The sequence below is a fragment of the Peromyscus eremicus genome, chromosome 9 (genome assembly GCF_949786415.1).
Source record: "Peromyscus eremicus chromosome 9, PerEre_H2_v1, whole genome shotgun sequence".
NCBI classification, from domain to species: domain Eukaryota; kingdom Metazoa; phylum Chordata; class Mammalia; order Rodentia; family Cricetidae; genus Peromyscus; species Peromyscus eremicus.
Genome location: NC_081425.1, coordinates 107,690,465 through 107,715,084, shown reverse-complemented (window position 1 = coordinate 107,715,084; position 24,620 = coordinate 107,690,465). Strand labels below are relative to the sequence as shown.

Genomic DNA, 24,620 nt, shown 5'->3' with positions numbered 1-24,620 from the left:
TCCTAGTCTGGGATGTGTCTTCATGCAGAATGCATGTCCAAAAATCTGGATGCCCCCTTTCTCATGAATGACCGTACATCCCCTACCTCACTAGATTCTGGCTTATTAGGTACCCGCTGCCCTGCTAACTGCCCTGGACTTAGAAGAAGGAAAAGTAGATTGACCTATTACCCATTATTAATGCCTTGAAGGCAATTCTTTTTTTTTTTTTTTTTTTTTTTTTTCGAGACAGGGTTTCTCTGTGTAGCTTTGCGCCTTTCCTGGAACTCACTTGGTAGTCCAGGCTGGCCTCGAACTCACAGAGATCCGCCTGGCTCTGCCTCCCGAGTGCTGGGATTAAAGGTGTGCACCACCACCGCCCGGCCGAAGGCAATTCTTATAATTTTCAGAAACTGCACATCCAAGCAGACTCTGCCACTCAGCCACTGGATCCTCTGATATTTGAACAGTAAGTGAGCAAGGCAAGATGAGAAGAAGCAGGTGGAATGCACTGCTCTTAGCAGCTGGGGCTGGACCACATCGTTTTCATAGGTCAGTAATTCTTGATGCCTGACTCTACCTACACTTCTGACAGCTGTGTGTCAATCGTTCTGCAGTGGAGGCTTAGATGGGCATTTTGAAAGCTTGCAGGTCATTTAAATGCAGAAGCAGGGCTCTGATCTGATTTATACTCTTCTGGAGATACCTCAGTTCCATTTCCTTTTCTTTTCTTTACTCATACAATGTAAGTTTACAAAGGACACATTCCCTCCTTCTTCATGTCTCTGGTTTAAACAGAAGCCTCTAAGTGATGCTTTAGGAACACACACATGTGCAAGCACAGGAACACACAAAGAAAAACAGTCCCTGGCCTCTGATTTCACCTAACTGAACACTGGCTAACCTCACTTCTTGTATATCATAATCCTGGGAACTTGAGACAATATGCAGGTCAAGTGTAGTCATTTTTGGAGCCTTGCTGAAGACTGGAAGCTCTCCCACCTGCAGGCCATCACTGGAGCCAGAAGTGGGTCTCTGCAGCCACAGCAGACTATATTGCATCTGACATGGCTGGCATCTCTGGAATCCACCTTTCAAGTTTTCGGCAAACCATTTTCTCACTGTCCTTCACAAAGCTGACATTTTCGGCAGCATGATAGGAAAGATGTCATGTCGGCTGCTCTTCAAGTTCTTGTCACCGTGGTTACACCAGCTCTGTCATCTTCAGTCTCCTCACCGTCTCCCATCTTGAGCCATGTCACAAATAATAATGCATCCAGAGTTGCATCTTTCTCCTTTTCCAATTTTGTTTTTGTATCAAATCAAACCCACCGAGCCCAGCAGTCATCAATTATGCAAACGGATGTTACCAGTTATGTAAACTGTTCCCCTTAAAGCTAAAGATGATTCACTAATGCCTGCTGGAGAATTGATTCAGTATTGTTATGTCCTGGGATTGTAGTACAAACATCTTGATACTTGAAATTCCCCAAGCAGTCCAGTCAAACCCCCTTTTTCTGTCAGGAACCAACAAACCTCTCCAAAGTAGTTAAATTGTCACCACACCCAGGTAAGCACCAGCTTTCTAGCATTTAATTATCCTCCAGGCATAGCTCTACATATCATATTGAAATCTGGGTTGCAAAACATTTCAAAAGGTCAGATACCTTTTCAAGAAAGTCAGGATGAAAAATTAATTCGAAGCATACAATGATTGCTGTCTTCTGATAGTGCATCTAGCTGGTGATTAAGGGCCAAATCCAGGTGTAAAAGGAAACATATGAATTCACCAGAAGAGGAAGAAGCGTCTGGTCCACAGATCTGCATACAACCAGCTTTCAGCCTCCAATCAGTACCAACAAGGGGTAAAACTCCAGCTGAAGAAGGAATATACTTTCATCTCCAAATGCAAATGTCCACATATGCTGGTGCAGGCACTGTAAACACGATATATTCTCTCTCTCCAAATGGATGCATGCCTGCAGACCGCATTATGGATCCATGAAAATGTCCTTAAACAAGCATGATAACTGAATCTTACTTGCTACTAAATTGTTCCAGCCTAGAAACACGAGTACTTAAAGGGCCAGAGCAGGACAAAGTATGTTAGGCATTCCTTGCAATGTTCCCTAAATAGGACAGCTATATCAGATACTCGGATGATCTTGACTTAAAATATATATTTATAATATCTGACAACTCTTCATCCTTACAATTTTTAGAGTGCTATCCCTGAATTTGATTTGAGTGTAGAATATTTTCCTTTGTTTCTTTTTGGCAGTTAATAGATACAAATTTAAGATTGCCCCAAAGCATCAGCCACTAAAAGGAGATACCCCTGTCTCCCTGCAAGCTCCTGTAATGGCTTCTATAATCCTAGGTTAATTATAATTTATAATGAGGACTCTCATATCCCATAGCCACTGCTTCATTGTGAAAGCCAGCCCTACACCTTCCCTATCCTTTTCTTCCAGCTCATGCCCTTTTCTAATTATGCCCTGATGCCCTGGGGCTCAGATATGCTGCTAAAACAAATATATCAAAGTGTTTGTGTCACAAATGTTAAGACAGGAAGAAAAATAAGTAGTTTCTACACCATTACAAGTGGGCATTGTAGCTTCTTGGGTCTGCTAATAGGGAATTTCAAAAAAGAGACTTGGGGAGGGCAAATATTCCAAGGAGGCCTCTGACTTGTTTGCAGTTCATCTGAATCTGAAGTCATGACTCAACAATATAGCAGCTTCATCCAACCTATTACAAGCACGGGGCTGGTTGAGAAGCTACCCTTGCTCAACAGTCACCAGGAACACAGGTGCTATTGGAATGTGGGCAATAGTAAAAGTGGCTCAGGCTTGATCTGGCTACTGAATGATCAAAGAAACCAAAGATGATTGAAGAAATACAAAATATAGGAAGGCATGTATTTCACCAAGAAAGGAACAAGTTTCCCAAGTCAGAACTTCATAAATTCTTCTTTTGGAGGAATAAGAGAGGAAGAAATACGTTCCTTCATTTTGAGATGAACATTGAGAAGATGTGGATTTGACATTGGAGACCTTAAGTTAGACTTCAAAGTGGTCACAAGAGTAATATGTGTGGCTTTTCGATAACATATCCATGCTCAAAGTGTGTGACATCTACAAACATGTTTTGTATGAGTGGTCTCAGTGAACCCAGGATGAGGACACACTTGGGATTTTAGGTAAGCATTACCACTGGCACAGACTTCACAAGACTTCATGCTCTTCATATGGGAGCAATCTTCCTTCATGGGACAGTCAAATGGTTTAAATGAAGGTGACATGTCCAAAGAGAATTTTTCCTTGGCCACATGGGATGCTTATTTTTATTTGAAACTTGTCTGGAATTTACTCTCTCCTTATTATGATTACTTCCTGTTAGGCAAAGCTGGCAGTCTAGAATTTAGAGATACTTCATTCATGCACAAGGCCAACACCTACCCAGAGCTAGAAGTAAACCAGAGACATGTTCATGTTCATAAATGCACCACCAATTCTGTGTGTAACATGAGACCAAGAGCATAGACCACTGCTAGAACCTACCCATACCTGTGTGCTGCGTACAGCACTGTGGTCAGAGCTCTGTAAGGCAGAGCTATACCTACTTATGTAGAATTCAGTTTTTTTTTATTGGGGAGAAGAATTAAAATGTACTAGACATAATGGTGTTTGTATGCAAAGAGGTAGAGATAGGGTTGAAACAAAGAAAATTATATAGAACTCAATGCTAGGCAAATATTCACCAAAAACAAACAAAACAAAACAACCACCACATGACACTAATTGAGTGAGGCAAGGACACCGTAAATAAGCCAACTGTTGTAGTCAGTGAGAGAGAAGATAGAGACCTCAGCTATAGCAGTGGCATTGAAGAGAGACAGTAATGCAAATACTTGAGAGATACTTGAGAGCATTGCTTGGGCCAGGAATCAATTTGTAACATGCTGTGAGGGAAGGAAGAGTTCACGAGATGGCTGCTCAGCTTCTGTCTTGGGCAAGTGGGTGGATGATTTAGGGACCATGATGAATGAATGGAGAGGGAGTTCAAATCTGAACCCACAGGATGCATAAGTCTCTGTGGATGAACAGAACCTTGACTTCAAACATATCTCCCCAAAAGATCTTTGGATGCATTTTCAGAGATGTTTTAGAATTCATGCCCTCTTACATCTGCCTGTAGACTCATTAATCTATGCAGCGAGCTGTGGATTGAGGCGGTTGGCATTATGGATTTGTTAATTGCTGATACAATGTACTTTCTATGCAGGCCATATGTGAAAAGCAGCAGTGGCATTCAAGAAATGTTAAATAATAATGTAAATGAGAAAAATTTCCAATCTCAATAATAAAGGGATCCAAGGAACATTGACGCAACTTGCGATCATCGGCGCTGTTTGATTGCCTTGTCACTGTGGGACAGTGACCAAAGTGATGCTGATCTAAATGTCATCTAGAAAGAATACTAAAAATATTATGGTGAAAATTAAGTACTGCAATCTTAGGAGCTGATTGAAAAATGAGAAGATATAGCAATTTGCATCTGTGGATTTTATGATCGCCAAATGCAACCAGCTGAACACTCACATTTTCCTTTAGTTCCCTTCTCTTTTAAGAAAATGGGTTTAGTTCTAAAGAGTTGGCCCAAACTAATATCCATTCAATTAGCCTAAAAGTTTGATATGTATTAAATGCACTTGAGCTGTTTTATTCATCATGTTTAATTGTCTCATTATTAAACTTTGAAAGGTTCAGGTAGGAATTCCCCAGAACATTTTTGGCTGAAAATCGGGTTCAGGAATCTGAATCATTTTCATTCCCTTGCCACAAGTGGTTCAAATGTACAGTAACCAAAGAGTCAATATCTTGACTAGATGTGATCTGAACCCAGAATCCTGGGTGTTGGGGGGATATTGGATGTGCATATTTCTGGCTCCATGAAAGAATGCTGAATTATTTGAGGGTAGTACCCTGTACTTTGTATTTTGTCAGACTCTTTCTTGTGATTCATATGCACCCCCGAGTGTGAAAACCACTACTTCCACAGAACAGCACAAATTATTAAACACAGGCACCAGGTCTGTGTAAAAGAAACAACAAATCCAAGGAGAAAGGAATCATTTAACCCCATCATTTGGGAACATGATTTAAAATGAGTCCTTGACCTCAATGCTACTGTCATTTGGGGCTATTCCTGCCTGGTCATTACTGGGTATTTAATAATATCCTCCTATCAATCAAAATTATGTCCAGACCTCACCAAAAATATAACTCATCGGGATGAATCCTGTCAAACACACAGGAAAGATCCCATTGGGTAGTTCATTCTATGCTAGGAAATGGGCTCCAGTCCAGTGAGAGCTGCCTTTCTACAGGGACAGTTTGCTCTCTGCTCTCTGAGGATGATAGGAGGTCCAAAATCAGCACTCTGGACAGCTGCCATGGTGGCTTCCTCTTCAGAGACCCTTCCAGCGTGTTGATCCTGGCAGCAAGTTGCTGTTTTCTTACAGGTGGACATGGACACCAGAGCAAAAACACAAACAGAAACTCTGCCTTACCTCCACCCTTATTTACTGCCAGGAGGCAGATGAGTGACCAGGTGATACTTGGTTTTCCTTGATGTTCACTATTAGCTATGCATCTTATGAGGGACAGTTTGCTGCATTCTCTAGAAAGAAAATGTTCCCGTGCCCATTGGATCTTTCTATAAGTTAATTGCATATAAAAGGCTTAGAAATGGTAGTGGATAAATGAACATTGAAGCATATGGGATCCATGCCTATTACTTTGTGTAACTTGGACAAGCCTGGCTAGAATTGCAGGCAAGGAAAGGTAGAAGTACATATAAAAATATTGGGAATATTGAGTAAATGTGGTCTTTAAGGTGCCATTTTTCCAATTAAAGAATTGTTGAAGGTCAAGAAACAGGATAAGGTGAACAGAAGTTTAGGACTTTGTGCCTTGAAGTGACCTTGCTGCATAAGTGGCTCCATAGACAGCCACTGATCTAGTGATGGGCTTTACTTTGTGTATTATCATAACTCACTCTTCAGATGAGTTTCTTTTTAACAAGTGATTGTGGATATTGGGAGGATTTGCTTAATAAAATAGATCCATAACAAATGTATAGGCCTATTTGATGTTAACCCATCTTATTTGCCCCTTGAACATAATTTTAAAATTACAAAGCATAGCTTGTTTATTAGGAATGACTTGTAAGGTATCAGAGCACTAGCTAGACATGAAGACAGAAAGACAAACAAATAAACAAACAAAAATACAATCTGACTCATAGGTCTGTTTGGTTATTGGTAGGCTAGTTTTTCAAGTACAAACATTTAAGAAAATCACTTAATAGCTGACTCAAATTACCAATATACCACATTTTGTCCATATCTAAGATCTTTTATGAAAAACTGCACCTTTGAAAGCCTTTAAAGGATACAGGTTTAAGGGATGCATAAACCCTGTTGCTTACAAAGATGGACATGGTGGTGTGGATGCAGGTATAGGCATAAGACAAAGGGCTGAAAATACAAATCAATACACACATGGCTTCTTACCTTTTTTGCTCTTGACTGGGGTGGGTTTTGGACTCTTTTCTCTTTTTTGATTCTCTTCGTGGATCTTTTTTAGCCTCTGGCTCGGGAGAAGGTGGAGTTTTGCCCCCTTGAAAGTCTGTGTTTGGTAGCAGCCCACTAAGACACACATGCATTTGTTGACTTTTGAGAGGGAGTGGTTGTATGAGGCATGCATAGAGGGTGGCCAGCCATAGGAGAATCAAGAGCACATACACACACATGTGCAAACAAAAAGAAAGAAAAAAAAGGAAGCATCAAAAAGCAAAGGCAAATGCATTCAAACTAAAATAATAAGCAAAAGAGATGCAAAACGCATAAGGAAAATCAGAACTGAAAAGAAAATAAGAAATCCAAAACTGTTCCCACGACAAGATGTATAAACCTAACTGTGAATCAAGTGGCAGTCTTACAATATGAAACCCAGACAATGTGTATCATAATTCATGATGATGTTTACCAGGGAGTTTACAAAAACATTTCATTATTTTATAACACTTTCTTATTCAGTAACATATGTAGAATACAGTGTGACAACCCAGAGAATATAATGCAACTTCTCTCTCTCTCTCTCCCTCTATAAAGAATTCAATCCAAGAGGCTGTAACAGATAGTCATCAAAGTGTACATATTTATAAAAATCAGAATTATGCATGCTCCAACCCAGGTATCAGAGTCTTCATGAATATCTTTTATGTAAATAAAAGGCTGTGTCTTGGGCTATGGAGCCATAACAATAGGATATGAATATAATCTTGTTGTCTATTAAAATATTCAAAGCTACAATGTTATTGTTATCCAGCTCTAAATGATAGAGTCGCATTTCATAAAAGTCTATCAGTACTGGAGACAGGAAAAGCACAGAACAAACCCCTTTCGGGGCTTGCAAAGATGAGTAAGGGCTGACACAACCCTGGCTTCAAAGCCAGGTAGCCTGGACTGGCTTCTTCCCCACGTGGATTTCCCCAGAGTGACAACTTGCTCATCTGAGGCTTGTTTTTCAAAGCCACCCAGCTGTCTTCTGCTGCCTCCCCTGGCTGTCGGCAGGGATGCTTTGGAATACTGTAGACTTATCTTTATACTAACGTGCGGCTACATACATTGAGATGGTAAGCTGGCTGTGGCAGTGTGGAAATTTATTCCATGCCTCTAGAGCCAAATGGCAACGTTCTTAAGTTATTTGCTTCTTTGCATTATTCAGAACATGGATTTTTCCCCCCTCCAGGAGCTCTCCAGTCTAGAGAAATAGAATTCTTAGTACAGAGTCAGGCGACTTGACATTCTGGTCCTGTCTATGAAACCTACAAACTGAGGGGGTTGGTTAGACTGTGATCGTCAACGTTCTTCCCACCTCTGAGGATGTATTCTAAGTGTTCCCGGCATGTTGGCTTCCAGCTTCACCTATCTTGTTTCAGCTCTAGCAATGCGCTTGCTTGGCTTCCTTCTTCGCAGGCCAGTAGTACATGCTGTTCCTTTTGCCTGGAACCACTCTGCTCCTACACATGCTTCAGTTCCCGGCTCTACCATCATCCCCTCAGGGAGGTCCCCCCGCCATTCTGCCACTCCATCTGAGTCATGCTCCGTATTGAATTCTACCCAGAATTTAATTCCTTTTCTTAATGCATCTTCCCTGGTATGGTGTCTAGTTTTTATTTTTTCATCATGTATACAGGGTGTAAACCAGAGCCTGACATTAGGCAACCATCGAACACTCCTGAAGTGATCAATTTCTTGCCAAGTTCTAGGCGTTCAGCTGAATTCTTTATGTTCATAAGCATCTCCTCAATCCCATGAGAATACTGTCATTCCCATTTTATAGATCAGAAAACTGTAGTTTAGGGGATTTAATTACCAACCAGGCTCACTGATAAAAAAACAAAACAAAACAATAAACAAACAACCAAAACACCAGCAACAATTAGTACCAGACTGAGTTACCTCAGGGGCTCCCCTAGGAAAGGAAACTGTTACCCACCCCTCCTCAGTGTAAGCATGTACCATTGGGTAAATGAAGTCATAAATCACTGGAAGTTCCTTACCAGGGTAGGAATACCTCTGGACTCATGCTTACCTGTTACCGTGGACGTGCGATGCGCAGAAGGCAAAGCTGTAGTGGAGAAGCGTGGGGTCAATCATGGCGCCATGTTCTGCCCGTTCCAGCAAGTCTCTAAGGTAGCAGAGATGCCGATGACATCCTCGGACTCCATTTCGAGCGCAATACTCATCTAATACAAACACCTGGCCAGGACTGAACCAGCCCTGTAGGGGAATAAAGGAAAGGCTTTCTTTTAAATACAAGTAGCTTTCTGGAGAGCTGCTAGTAGCAGGAGCAGCTGGAGGAAGGGTCTGACAAACAGCCAGTGTTAACTCTTTGATGGTATGCCAGTTGCCCTCTGTTTAACCCTGGCAGCAGACCCTCCTGGAACTCTGTCATTCCTGCTCTGCAGGTGGGTGAATTAACTGAGTTCAGGGATGACGTGGGATTTCCTTGTAGTTGGTAGTGCTGTATAAGCAAAACAGCATGCTTCTAGGAAAAGCGAATTACCAGGGCTCCAACATGTACTTCAGAGGAGAATTGGGGTGAAGGCGAGGCAGAGTCCGGCAAGGGAAAATTGTGATATCAGTGCTGTGGGTTGGGAGATGTTTTCTGCTTGACAAAAACTTTCAGTTAAGCCTTCCAGTAAGCCAGTGAGGTAGATGGGACAAGCACATTTTGTCTTTCTCCACACCAAGGGAATCTGGATAAGGACGCTGAAGTACACACTAGACTCAGTCCAGCTCTGTCTACTCCAGGTGCTCTGGCCTAAAGGGAACTTTTAAGCTGTTTTACATAAAAACTAAACTTTGTAAATCCTTACACCTTAGAAGAATTTTTTCAGTACACTTTAAAATGAAGATAATAACACAGCACTTATTAGTGTTAGAGTAAGTTTTCCAAGGACAAATCAGATTTGATTAACATAAGAGAAGAATTTCTCGCAACTGGGTTTACAGCTCTGTTCCCCCCCCACACCCCTGTAATTATTTTTTGTATTTTTGTATTTATTTGCTTACTGTGAGACCAGTCAAACTTTGCTATAAAAGAGAATCCAGATGGAGTCTCTGATACTAGTTCAGTGGCATGATGGGTAGAAACCACTGCCTCTGCTGTGAAATTTGAAAGACAGGTCCTTAGAAAGGTCAGGTGACTTGGTATTGCTGGTCAATGTGGACAGAGTCTAAAATGAAACCATATTGTTTCATTTATGTGCTATCTGAAGCAATAATAAACCAATTTAGGTAGTGCTTTCTAAATTGGAAATTTGGGCTGTTTTAAATACAAACTTCACTTTACTTTAGGGTCTCTTGTGAGTTGTTTTTTGAGTGTTACTGCAGCTTGGGATAGAAGGGACGAGAGGAAAGAGTGATGTGGAACAGGGAAAGGCCAAAGGAGTTTGGGGGGGAGGCCTTTGCAAGGCTCTAATCATGTATTAGGGACTAAGGATCTTCGACTGACAACATGCAGTGAGGTATCCATGGGAAGACGGCATCTTTCCTCTTTCAAATGATAAGTTACTGCGGAGGGCGGGAGAGTAGTCGAGGCAGTGGGCTGCCCCTATAGGCAACTTCTCTGCCACTCCATCTGCTACCCCAAATGCTAAATCTTAGAGACAACACTGCTGTGAAAGATTAAAATATATTTTCTACGACTCAGATGACACCAAGTCTTTTGTAGATGCCAAAATAGCTGCTTTGAAAAGAGTTGAAGAAATATCAATTAGGAACTGAGTCGAAGACACAGAAAAATTTATGTATCCCTGCTGGTCGGTCTCCAAAACCAACTGAAAAAAAAAAGACTGTAATAATGAGAAAAATGGAATATATAGAGATAGGGGATAAGGTCCTTTAAATTTCTGTTATTTTCTGAAATTCTGGCCTTAATTAATAGAACTAGGTATATAAACGGGGAAGAGAGCTGCTTTGGCTAACTCACAATTATTATTTTTTTATTTTAGACTATATTTTTAAGTCTATAGTGATTGATGGGAGACAGGCATCAGCATTTCATTTCTAGTTTAATCTTTTGAGGGCATTTATGAATTCTTCATGGTAAATTTCAAAATGAAAAAATTGTTTTTGAACACTGATATAAATAAAAGTCTTAAAAATTATACATCTCAAAGTATCATCAAGTGTGCAGAATTCCTATGGAAAAGGGGTGATTATGTTGATCTTCATAAATGTAATTAGAAATAGATAATAATAGGAAATCCTTTTGAGAAAAATAGCCTCGCAATGCAAAGTAAGCGATTTTTTTTTTAAGTCAACACAGTATTTCTTTCCAATTTGGTAAAGTCAGAGTTTCCAATGAAGAGGTTCTCAACATGAGATAATGTGTTATTATGAGCCATAGATTAATCAATTATCCGCAGAATCCACTTCTATTTTTAAGATGATTTTAACCTCTTAAAAAAAACACATTATATCTTCAAGCACCAAAACAGGGAATTTAAAATAATCATTCAGAATAAGGGTTTATGCTAATGCCAGTTAATTATATAATATTAATGTTACATAAATACGTTAACTTCTATGTTTGAAGTCAAGGACAAGAATTGCCCTCTGCACAAAATCATGTGGTAATTTCTCCCTCTTCTTTCCTGTCTATAAAGTGGGATTAATAATATTTACCTTTAGGAAACAAAGTCATAATTTATAGTCTGCAGACAGAAATGAAAGTCTTTGTTATGCCTTGGGGCCTGATCATCGCAAACCAAAAGTGTGTTTTCAAAAATTGGATAAATACGTAACAGCAGTCCTTAAACTGAACTAATTTGACTCAGGGTTTAAAATGGGATTTTAGGGAATGCAAATACCCTGCTGGGTAGCTAGGCTTCAAACTATCTACTGCATCTTTCAAATGTTCTCTTCAAGGGTGAAGAAGGTTCTGAGGATGAGAGAAAAAGTGCACCCAAATAAACAAAGCCAAACTCATTAGGCTTCTGGAGAGTGGAGTGAGTGGATTAGCAACTGCTTCGATCTCTAAAAGTGACACAAAAACAGTGCATTCCTTAATGAGCTAGGGGTAGCAGGTATAGGATAGAGAGGGTGGGGCTTCTTAAACTCTATGACAATCCGGCAATTTTTATAAGTTCATCATGAGCAGGTGCCAAGCTCAACCACCCCTTTAGGAAGATTTCTCACATAGCAGCTGAAAAGGGGGAGCTAAGATTGGGTGGCTGGGGAATTGGCTATATCTCTTGTGAGCACTTCCTCTGACTCAGATTGATTCTTGGGTAAATAAAACTATCACCACGCAGAAAATTGAAGACGTGTTTATAATTGATAAAGGGATTTTGTACAGGAGCAGGGAGAAGTCTGGCATAAAGGTAGAGGGATATTTGATTTTTTAAAAATGTCATGTTTCAATTGCTGTAGATCAAAGGATATACTTGCCAGGCAAGAATAGGAATCATTAAGTCTGTGATCCAAAGTCAGCCTCTGCACCGTCTCAAAGAGGGAAGCGTGGTCAAAGTTACAGGGGTTGGAAGAGATAAATTCATCCATGCCGTGCTTTTGAGCTCTATCTGCGTCTGTTCATTTACACATGTAGAGAGAGACACAATTTAGAGAAACACATCACATTTTTTTTTGACATTTCAGATTCACAGGATTCACTAGGCATTGTGAACATCAGCTGCCTCCCTGCTGCCCCCCACCAATATCCCAAAGATAGTCTTTGACCCACCCCCCATTGTCAACTTGCATCACTTACTGGTGAGTTTACTGCATTTAGGCAAAAATATATTGGCATCAATATGTTTATCAAATGATCACAATTCCAGTGCCTCCGTGTTGCTCTTTACAACTATACATGAGATCGTAACTTCGCCTGCATTTCACCAAACACTGAAAGCAGATCGGGTCTTTGCTGAGAGCGGGCTAGCTAGCTTTGCAGGTTTATAATAGATTCTGCCATTCCAGTGGTTGTGTCTAGAGCAATTTCTCAGTGCTTATTGGAATTATCTAGAAAAAGGCTTATGCTGGTTTTCAGCAGAGTGACAATATTTGTGTCATTCCCTTCCAAATTTTCATTGCCAATTTGGTGTCACGAAAGGTTTGATTCCCAACCCTCCAAAATTAAAAGTTTTTTTTTTTTGTTTTTTTTGTTTTTGTTTTTGTTTTTAAAGATTGAAACCAGGAGAGTAACTTAAATGGGAATTTAGTGCTGGATAGGCAAGGATGTTGCCTTGTGGGGCACATACTCCATTAGCAAAGCTTATGAAACAGACAAACAGAAACTGCCCTGTGAGGGCTGCGGTCTGCCACTTATTGTGAGTTAATAGTCTCCTTGTATTCACACTTTTCCATGCAGGGTGAAGGCTGTAGGCAAAACCTCCTAAGGGCTAACTAATTAATCTCAACATGTGTAACTAAAATAGGCTATCCTTAGCTGGCAAAATAACTCAGAGAATTCAGCTCAAGTGCCACCAAGAAAATCCTAAAGAGGTAGGAATGAAGGTCTTTCATGGGAAAGAGATCAGCTCACTCCACATCACTCACTCTCCTGCTACCCAGACTACAATTAGAGGGAATCTCAGAGCAAAATCAAGCAAGATTTTATTTATCTCTTCGCATGCAACATTTTACTGGGATACAGGGACTTGCCAGGAACCAGCAAAACAATCAGGGCAAAGGGAAAATTGATTTCTGACTTGAGAGGGTATTTGAATAATATTTTCCTATGTGGCCTCTATCCCAGGGAGGTTTTCTTTTTTTTTCCCCTCCCATGCTCAGGATATGCCTGTGAGCTTGGTTTGTGGTAGCAGTGTGACTTTAACACCCTGACTTCTCAGTGATTTCTGCTATCATTTGAACAAAAATACATAGCTTGTCAGTTCTACCCTTCCTAGTGTGGGATTTTTAAAATCTCTGATATTTTTGCATAGGAGTAGTGAGTGGTCAGTGTTTGAATATGATGTGTTGTTTATGCCCAAGACACACAGAAGCCATGTCTCTAGAAGACAATTTGAAGAATAAGGTTTTTACATCCATTGAGATGATAAAGCAAAGGCTTTTGGAAAAGATATTGTGTGTGAAGAAATTATGTTAGATGATCCACAAGAGCACTCCTTGCTGTTATTAGCTGCCTCAGATTCATCCTTGGGGAAGAGCTTAGAACTTGGGGTTGGGGCATGATCTATGGACTTTCTTTTGCTTCAGAATCGTCAGGACAATGGAGCTTAGGGGCAGGGGGAGCTGGCTGTTTGGGGGTGTGGATGTGCTACTTGTGGTCCACGACAAGCAAGTGTCTTGCACTTGTTCCTACTTGGGGTCCCTACTGGTGGAAAGACCCTTGTAACAACTGGACAGCCCTTCTCTGCCTCTTTCCCTGGATATTGCCCTCCTCTCTACGCTGTGAGTCCTGGGGCGATTTAATTCAGGAAGAAGCAAGTGTGGGGTGTACTTGAATTGCTCATCCTGTTACATCTTCATGAGCCATATCCACCCCCTGCCTCCCAATTTTAACAGATAGATCAGGCAGCTTGGCTAGCATCAGATTCTTGCTCTCGGAATTCTCGGCAGAGGCTGTAAGCTGAAAAACCAGCCAGGGCCTTACTTTGCCGGTTCGCCTCAGTCAGTTACTGCTCTTCAGTTATGATGGTACAACCCCGGTCACTCAGCTTGGAGAGACAGCAGCTCTTTTATAGCTGTTAAAAGTACGGCATGGATATCAAGTGTCATACTCTTCAGTTGTTTGAGCCTCTTGAATACTTTACTGTTGTCCTGTTTTACTTTTCTGGCTACTCAGGAAATGGTCTGAAGAGGCAATTTGGCCCTCTAGGGAAACGTGGACACAGGCTCCCTGTCTCTAACCTGTCACAGGGCCTCTGTGACTCTAGCTTGCTGTGCTAATTGCTGTCTGAGAGTACAGCTAGAAAATGGCTTCCTTTTCTCCCGACAGTCTAAAGCAGGCTCATAGAAAACGATGAGTAAAATCAGTGTTTTCCTTTTTCTTTTTTTAACAATAACCATAACAATAAAACTCCTTTCCCCTTCTTTTTGTTTCTTCCTTCTCCTAGTCCACATGGAGAATGATTCAGAACTGGAATGTGTGTGGCTTGGAGGGGTGTTTGTGTGTGTGTGTTTGTGTGTGTGTGTGTGTGTGTGTGTGTGTGTGTGTGTGTGTGTGTATGTGTGTTTGCATGTGTGTGTGTTTGTATTTGCATGTGTGTTTGTGTGTGTGTGTGTATGTGTGTGTGTGTGTATGTGTCTGCATGTGTATGCATGTGAAAGCCAGAGGTTGACACTGAGTATCTTCCTCAGCTGCTCTCAACACTAGTTGTTTTGAGTCAAGGTCCAAGGTCTCCCACCGAACCTGGAGCTCACTGAGTCAGCAAGACTGGCTGGCCAGTCAGCCTCAGACCCTCCTCTCACTGCCTGCCAGCACTGGCTGGGACTGGCTTTCGTGTGTGCAATGGGGATCCAGACTCGGCTCCTTACACTTGTATGGCCAGTACTTTACCAATTAAGCCAACTGGCCAGCAACTGGCCTCCATTTTTAAACAGTTGTCATGTGCTGGTGGGACTGTTTAATCTCTGAACCCCAGTTTCCTCTTATGACAGACGAGTTGACGTTTCTGTTTCCGCTCTGCCATCTTGGACTGCAGTTTAGTGCTCTTCAGGATCTTTGCATACCTATACATAAGCAATGGTACATACTGGAGTGGGGCTCCACCAAGTAAGATAGTATTACCATGTACTTAGATTTAGGCTCATTATCTTAATTGCTCTTAAAACTCAAGAATGCTTATATGGGTGGTTCCCTCGCAGGACTAATTTGAATAGTTTCCCCAGCTTATATTATGAAAAGGAAAGAAAGAAGACGCTGGGAATGCTAACTCGAGGTGTCAACTCCAAACACCTGAGTTTTAAGGAGGGATTCTAGAATTTTCTGTTTTCTGCTATATTCCCAGCATCCGGTAAAGAAAAAAAAAAAAAAAAAAGAACAACCCAGAATACAGGTAGTGCTTGGTACATACTTGTCAAAATACTGGGTTTATTTTATAAAAGTAAATAAACCCATGCTTCAGTTAGTGCTTTCTATTTTTTAAAATTACATTTATTTGTTTATTTATTTTGTGTGTGCATGTGTGTGTGTTCATGCATGTACTCATGCATGTGTACATGTCTGCCATGGCATGCATATTGAATTTAGAAGACAATTTTTGGGAATTGGGACTCTCGGGACTCTCCTTCCATCATGTGGGTTCTGGGGATCAAACTCAGGTTATCAGACTTCACAGCAAGCCCCTTATACACTGAGCCATCTCACCTGCCCAATGTCTTCTAGGTCTTTGTTTTATGGATTACTGTTACACTAAGCACACAGTTTATTTGTTAGTTAGAAGAGCACAGAATTCAGCAGAGGGTTGGGGTGGGATTCATAATAACTGGATTTAAGGTTGGAATACCAATTGTGTGGTATGTGGTATATGGAAGTGTTTAATGTTTCTTAGACTCCTTATTGTCATTTATGAATTAAAGGTAGCATTTGGAGACTGTATCATAAAGTTGTTGATGGGATCTAATAAATGTCCAGAAGGCACTCGATAAATGTTACCTAGGAGTAAACAGGCAGGTTTCTTAATTCTTGCAAAGCCAGTTTGCATTCAGCTGTTAGTGAGTCAAAGATGCCTCTGTATTTATAGCTAGTGGTCCATACCTTCTTGTTTCTTTATATTATTTTAGGAAACTGTCAGCCCATCCTTATCTCTCTACTTTATAATTCTGCCATGTCCCTACATAACTAATTCCTACATTGTACTTGGCTTTTCTGGGTTCCATTCTGATTTCTCTGGTGTCAGAACATATACACACAGCAGAATCTCTGAGCAGGTAGTCTGCCTCTTGAGAGCATTCCATGATCTGTTGTTTCATTGTTAGCTCCTCCAGGAACCAGGTCCTTAGCAGGTGGCTATTAACTGAGCGAGTGACTCTGACACCTCCATCCCAGGCAACTCCCCACTAGCTTTATTAAGGAGACACACACATGGGGATTCAGATGGCATCTCTCAAATCCAAAAGTGGGAACATGTGCTCTTAGGGGAAAATTTTATAGAAGGAAACAGAATTCTAGGTGCAGGTGTCTTTGGATACCATTCAGATTGTCTGCCTGTGTCTCCATACATGTCTAGGACCATATGCATTACATATGTTGTCTATTTTAAAATAAAACACTGCAGTGGTCCAGCTGTTCCAAATTCTGTTTCAAAGAACTTGTGGGCGCTTCCCAAGCAACACCATATAATCATTCTTGCACTGTCCCAGTCTGTTCTCCTACAGCACTGAACACGAAAAACAAATGCTCTTTGCAACTCCATTTCTCTTTGTGCAAACAATGAGAACTGGTGGATTAAAGAAAAAGAAAACTCCAATGTTGGCACCACCAAGGGAAAACAGCCCAGAGAAAAAGTTCTAGAACTCAGGACACTGGGGTTACTGCCTTTGCCAATGTTTGACATGTGTCAAGAGAATGAAAATGAATTTGAATGTTAGGTTGAACAAAGTAGCATCAGGAAGCTATTGAATCTTTGTAAAATTCCAGTGATGTTTGGAATACTGCTTGTTTTGGGGGATGCATACATACTAACCCTTTTTGTTGCTGAGGTTATTAATATGAAGTAATTTTTAAAAATCTAGGATTTAGTAGATTTTCAGTGCTAACTTTCACCTTTCCCAGACTTTGCTTCAGGAAGTTATCCCCAAGTCTTGATTGGTCTGTGAAGGTTTGAAATGTTCTGAAAGTGGGCCATGTGGTTTTGTAGGCGACATGAGTAGAGTGCAATCCAACACAGCCTTCAAAGGATGCTGACTGGCCAGCCTGTAAGGTTTAATTGTGTAAGGGTGTTTAAAGTCCTTTGTGGTGTGGGATAGGAAATTGGCTTCAAGTCAGACTTAGATGAATAAAGTTGCTATTGGTACCGCTACGGCACTAGGAAACTTCAGTACTACCAGTGGAGTTTTTACACACAGACAGCCCGAGGGACCCAGGCTCAGAAGCAGGTGTGCTTACAGGTGGATACTCATCCAAACCTTTACCTGAAGTTGGCCCAGAAAAAACTGTGTTTGACATTTAAAGCATGTTTTAAAAACACTGTTTCCTACAGTGCTATCATTTTATGGACTTCATATCCTCATTTAATCTCCTTTACTGAAATTCATGTGAATACTTCCCAAGAGACTACCTGACATTTATGTTACTCTTTAGTTGGTTATGATGTCTGGGTTCAGTTCAAGGTTGATATTCTCTTTCTTTTTTCCTCATATGACTAGAACAATATGTAACAGCTTTCATAATACCTTATATTAATAGAAAACATATTTACATGATCTTACTTCAGAAAACTGTATTTTAGATATATTTACAGTGTATTTCAAATAAATACATTTTGCTTGAATGGATAATATAGTTTTTAAATTTTGAACTAAAAAAAATTTCCCATTATTATTACCACAGCTCAGGGATTGAAAACAAAGGGCAAATAAATATCTTTATTTTGTAATGTTATATTTTGGAAATTTTCGTGGGCAAATGAGAATGAATTTTGCTGCTGAACATAATTATGATAGCTTATTAATAAATTATCTAAGACGGCTCTTTTCTCTCAGGAAACCATTCTATGATAAACTAGAGGTGGCTGTTTTATTTCTGAAATTTAGAGCACACACAGGATCTTGTTGCTCCTGATGGGTGCTAGAGGCAAGAGAATAGCTAATGTAACTTGAAAGTCATCTATGAACCCCAACTGTAAATTAAAAGGTGACTTTGTATCGTTCTTATATGGAAAATGTGTGCATGTCATATCTGCTTGACAGTGCAAGAGTAAATGTATGGTTTGGACAGTAACGAGCAATGACAGTAGTCAGCCTCGTCAGGAGACATGAAATAAAGAAATGACAATGATTGATGGCAGCTGGCTGTTTACTGAGCTTTCTAGAAGAGTTTTTCTTGGTATAGTCAAGGAACTAGGGAGTGTTGTGCCCAGCAAGAGACTGGTCCTCCCATGCCTGCTGTCCTGAGGCTCATAGCGGACCACTTGTCTGGGAAATAACTTCATTTTTTTTTTTTCTCTGACTGGAGCAATCCAATGGTTGAGAGAGGATGTTGTCTTTGGAGGCCAAGGGTCACGTGGCATTTTTAAACTACCATGGCAAAACACCATTGAGGGTAAACATGAACATTTATTTCAATGCTAGTAATTCTTTGTAAGACAGTTGCTTTGAGTAATGATCACATCACAACAGAGATTATTTGGTCAATAATCTCAAGCCAAAATAATAAGTGCTTTGCAATTTTCCCTATGGCAATTACTACATTTTCAATGAATTGTCCTGCTATGATCATTATAGTCTCAATTAATTAATTTTATATTCCTTACTATGAGCAGAGATAAATTTTCTATATTTGAATAATAATGTATCTTACTGATGTGATAATACTCAAACAATTAGGGAATAATCTGTTAAATGTTAGTCAATAAAAATGAAACTTAATTTAATATGTTCTCTTTAGATTGGATTATGGTGTTTGGAAATATTTGGACCTCACTTGTTATAGAGTCCTTTTCAGAAGCCATTTACTCTTAACAATAAGAAGAATGATTTGTAGTGTGGTACAAGGCCATACAAATTAAGTGGATACTGAATTAATCTTTGGTATTGTATTCCTGCAATGTAGTAACTGCAAGTTGACAATAGAAGATATAGCAAAAATCTCATAAAATAAAACTAGAGAAAACAAGGCAAATAACTATTAGAAAATCTACTAGGGTAGCAGTGCATTGTGCAAATACATGAAATTCGCTCAGAAAAGAATTCATTCAGTCACCTAGGCATCCATCCTCTCATTCTGGAAACAAAAGTTGAGCAGAGTCCTCAGTCCCACTAAGTGCCCACTCTATAATAAGCTTTTTAGATGCCCCATCAGACATTCAAAAGAAGGGAAAGTAAAATTAAGTATCTTCTGGGAGTGGTGGAAAACATCTGTCTGCTAGCCAGGGGTACATTTATGCAAAATAAAAGAGAAAGAAAGGGAGAAAAAGCAAATTAAAAAAACAAACAAACAAAAAAATCAGAAGAAAAGACTACTGTTAAATGGTCAGGAGGAATGGTATGACCTACAGTCTTCTAAAGTAGCATTCAGAGAACTCAAACACATATTTGCCTGCTCTCTTGACCAAATTGTCTAGCTCCCTCTAATGTCAAGTTTTCTCACAACACACTTTACTTAGCTTGATCCCATATGAATAAAGAAATTGCAAACTCTCTTTTGTTAACAGTAGTATAGAGAAATATTTTTCTAAAGTTTTAAATTATCACTTTTTTTTCTGTTTTTTAGAGGGCTACATTTAGAGAAAATAAATAGAAATACAGATGAAGTTGAAGAAGTTATTGTTGTCATTGTTCTTGGGGGTGAGTAGAATGGCATCTGAGAGGAGAGTTCAAAATCCTCCTCTGCACTGTGAGATCCCAGACCAAAACCCTTTGTGAAGAAAGTATAAGGACTCATTTGTGTCTTTAATTTGTCACTGTTGTGCATAGACCATGTACTACAGCTCTGCTTTTAGAATTAATACTCAATGAGTTTTATTTGAGGGTATACCAGTAAGCCAAGTTGAATGAGCTCTCTAATGCTCAAATAATGCATTTATTAAATTGTAGCTTGCAATTTCAAGTATTGCTCAGTTAAGATCATTGGATTTCCTACCTCATCTTTCTATCTGCTATGGTATCCATGGTGACCACACCATTGGTAGTTGACCATTCTAATCTTAGGAATGGGGAAGGAGAACCAACAACAACAACAACACATCATTGTGTCAAAGTGCAAAATGATCTGTTTTCAGGCATTGAGCAATCAGGTAACTGTGGATTCCATGAAACAATGGCATTGCTGGCCATTTCATTGTGATATTCATTAATAGTCTTAGAATGAAAAACATCAGAAGTTCCTGGTTGGCTTTACTCGAAAGTTCATTTGATGCCAATATGAAAGCCAAGGAGAGGAGGCAATTATGCACACATGACATGCATCCTAGCTTCAGTATGGAAGCTTACATTTCAAACCTAAGGTCAGGAAAATAACATGAGAGTTGTACTACAAAGTCTAGACATGAGGGAGATTGAAGAGGAGAGAGGAAGCACATTGCAGGTGTCAGATAATCGAGTCAGATTATCTGAGCTGTGCTAGCTATGGGGGAGCACTTACCCTTCAGTCCAGCTAGAAGTTAGCAGGGTAAGAAGGAACAAACCAGAATAACATAAAGACTAGCAACAAGGCTCAGGAAAGCAGACAGGAGTTCTAGCCTAGAAGCTACAGTTCTTGGGTTTGAGCAAAGATTGAACAAGAAAACTTAAAATAAAACAAAACAACAACAACAAAAATCAACCTCCCCCAAATCAACAATAATCGAAATCCCCCTAACTGTTGAAGATTATCTCTGTGGTGATAAAAACAGAGCAGTTCTCAGCAGCATCCAACTCTGGGGTGCATGATGTAGTTAACAGTTGTTAGTTGAGAAACAGACATTAAAACAACCAAATGTAAGCACTATATTCAGTAATCATTAACCAAATGGCAAAGCTTAACATACCTTTTTTCCCCACCCCACAACAAATGAGAATTGTATTATTTCTTTGTATCATTTCTCTAATACCCACTGACAGGAATAAGATGTCTTTATGAGTAGCCACTTGGCACAGTGAACTGTGGCAATACTCAACTCCAGATTTGGGCGTATCCAAAGTGTGCAACATTGGCTTTAGAAATTGGAGAATTACAAGTATTTGTTTAAAACAAAAACAAAAACAAAAACAAAAAACAACTTGTGGAACTAGGTGCCAACTCATAAAAACAAACTTAACTAAAATGGAAAAAAATAAATCAACAACACACACACAAAATAAAAACCACGGAAGAACAAAAGGTCTGAGAGGCTGAGGGAACCTCCCCAGATCTTTGCAGAATCACAAACAAATGAACAGCAGGATCTATTGTCCCCAGTTTTATCAATTCCATATCAATACTCCACTCCACTCTTTCTTAGACGTGTCTTTTCATTTCAAAATTGAACTTTTGAGATTGAAAAAAAAAATGCCAACTGCCCTCAAGAAGTCATTTAAACTGAATTTGGAAACACCCCAAAACACAGATTCTTAAAAGTCTCCCAAACTACAAAATGTCCCCTTCCCAAGATTCCCTGGAACAGACAGCGGCAGGACAAGATTGGAGTGTGTCTTAGTTTTTCTCCGTCCCCAAACATTTCTATGTGGCTTCCCTTTTCTACGTGGCTTCTGTTGGCTATGTAAATTCTGACGCAGCAGTTACCAAGTGAAGTCACTGAAAAATCATTAAGATCAGCGGCTGGCAAGAATGGGCAGGACTTTCACAAATACTCAGAACCAAGATTTAATTAGGCGTGTGCAGTCAGGTATGCAGCAATGACCCTGACCTTTTGGAACTTAAGGAAACCCTTTTAAAATGCAATACTTGATTTTCTTTTACTTTCTCCTTTTTATCTTTCCTTTCTTCCTTTTCTTTCTAGCTAGAGAACCTGTGGTTGTGTTCATTTGTGAGATGATTCGTAAACAAAACCAATCAACTCAATGTACGTGAATGACCAAGGATTGTTATTTAGAACTATACTAGAATTAATATTTCCTTTCTCCTGCTTTGCAGTCCTCAGTGACCAACATAGCTCAGTTTTCCAGATACTGAGGAGTTTCTGGGACACAGGATGGGATGCTACAAGTAAGGGAGCCTCAAGCAAATGAAGGTGGGTCTCCCCCACACAAAGCTTGACCTGTTAGATGGTTTGAGACAATACAGGCAGTTGTGACCATTCTGTAGCAAGTTCCACTAAGTCTTATGAGCCCTGCTCAAAGCCATGCTTTGTGTGTGTGTGTGTGTGTGTGTGTGTGTGTGTGTGTGTGTGTGTGCTTGCCAGGCATAACTGCCTTGTGACACCATGGAATGCAAAGCCCTGGTCCCCTTTCTGATCTTCCCTGTGGGTTTCTTTATTCTTAACTACAAATACTCAAGGGCCAAAGAAGGGCTGGTTACGTCTTCACTGGCTTCCTCTGCTGGTTTCTAAGTCTGGGTAACAGAAGCACCCTGCTGGTACCGTGCTTGCAATAGACAGAATGTGAAGCAGTGTGGAGGCTCTGCTCCAGAGACAAAAGAGCAGCAGTAGGGCCATGAAAACCAGCCTCACTGGGTTGCATTATCACAGGGCCACTGGATACATCTGGGAAGACTGGGTACTGCACAATTAAATGAGTGTCATTCACATTTTTGTCTGCGAGAAAGGAGCCTCCTGTAGTGAGCAATTGGAATGGCTGGGTGTGGCGGCCTTGCTCTTTGAGAGCCAGGTAGCTATGAAGGCACTTCATACTCCCTGAAGTTCCTCCACTCCTAGGCAGAGTTTAAGAGGTCACCAGAGAAGAAGGTGAACTGTTCCAGGTTCTGATCAATTTTATAGGCACATATATACTATCTCACTTGTCTTGACTACCTTGTATAATCTATACCATAGACTCTACAAGGATGATCTTCTTATCCCTAAGTCTGACCTTTTAGGATTTCCTAGATGACCCATCTAAGACATTTTAAATAGGGGTTGTGACATGTATTGAGTCACTGTGCATTCTGTTGAATCCTCTCTATTGGTTTCCAAAGACCTGCACTTCAGTTTTAGAACGAAATGAATCTTGTCTACATGGGGAACTCTACTCTTGGACCTCGTATATTTCTATAAAGGGTTATCCCTCTTCAACAGCCTCTGTGGGTCTTTTAAATTCTTCTGTGGGGGGTGATGCTTGAGTTTCAGGACAGAGTCTTGCATGCTCCAAGTATATGTTTTATCCCACTATCTCTCCATTCAGCTTTACCCTTGGATGTCCTTTCTCTTCCCTGTATTAGTGAAGAAATGTAGGGCTAATCACAAGCCATGGAGCCTTTTCTTACTGTAGGTAGATGGCAGAATACAGACACGGGGTGCAAAGTGAAATGACCTCAGGAGAATCAAAAATCATTTGGAAAGAAGAGAATTTTCCAAATATCACTTGAAATAGATCTTTCATGAGTTGACTGGAATGGTGATTATAATTAGGATTTTTTTCATACAAAGATAATTCAGGAGGGTATGATGGATAATGTCAGTTCCAGATATGTTAACAAGAGGCTGTTAGGCAGTGAGAGAGGAGGACTTGTCACACAGATGCCCTTTATTTAGAAATTAAATAAATACTGGCTATGCTTTATGTCAGTCAAGATCTTAGAGTGGGAAGCTCAGGGGTAGTTCCTGCAGGGTTATCCCTCTGCCCTGGTTCCAAGTTCATGTCTTTCTTATTCTTTCATGGTTGTCTGTGTGGAAAGCCACTGAATGTGGTTATTTGTCAGGTTCCACTAAGGAATGCCTCTTCTTTTAAGAAACCATCGGTACAGAACTGGGAGCCCCCACTGCGTATTCTGCCTTCCCCAAAGACTCATAGCCATGTCAGTTAGAAACACCCACAGCAGCAAGACTCGTTGAGAAGCCACTGTCCCTCTATAGTTTCTGTAGCTGTAGAATTGTGGCAGCTCAAGTTTGGCTTAGGAGCAAGAGTAGAGCCACTGTACATCCCAGGGCCATGCAGCCTGTGCTTCCGGCTCACTGGCCCTGGTTCCCCTCTGCTATCATATCCATGCCTCCTAGATCTGGAAGCCAACTCCCTAGCATTTGGACTGAAGCTCTGAGAAGTCTTCCTCGACTGTCTATTTGCCTAACGCCCTCCTGATCTGGTGAGTGACCACTGTGTGACATTTGCCATGGTATTTGTCAATGTGTGAGATGGTCCCCTTTGGGGGGCTGACTTGTGGGTAATCTGGACCCTCCCTGGGATGCAGATGCTGTAAGAGCAAGAGCCTATGTGACCTCCTCATTCATATGTCTCCTTGCGAGACAAGTGACCTATGCTGAACGGAGGAGTCTCCCAATGAAATAAGAAACCACCATGACAGTTG

General features: G+C 40.4%; 1 protein-coding gene across 13 annotated transcripts in view; it reads right to left on the bottom strand.

Moving 5' to 3' along the window:
* Cadps (calcium dependent secretion activator) overlaps positions 1–24,620 on the bottom strand; it is a 456,343-nt gene that overhangs the window by 125,684 nt on the left and 306,039 nt on the right. For 10 of the 13 annotated variants that reach the window (XM_059274215.1, XM_059274209.1, XM_059274213.1 and 7 more), the window contains 2 exons: positions 12,011–12,147; positions 8,646–8,833 (listed from right to left, as the gene is read on the bottom strand). In XM_059274215.1, coding sequence (XP_059130198.1) covers positions 8,646–8,833; positions 12,011–12,147 — 325 coding nt within the window. Of the gene's footprint in view, positions 1–8,645; positions 8,834–12,010; positions 12,148–20,825; positions 20,838–24,620 lie in introns of all 13 variants that reach the window. The other 3 variants (XM_059274214.1, XM_059274212.1, XM_059274218.1) reach the window with 2 other exon arrangements.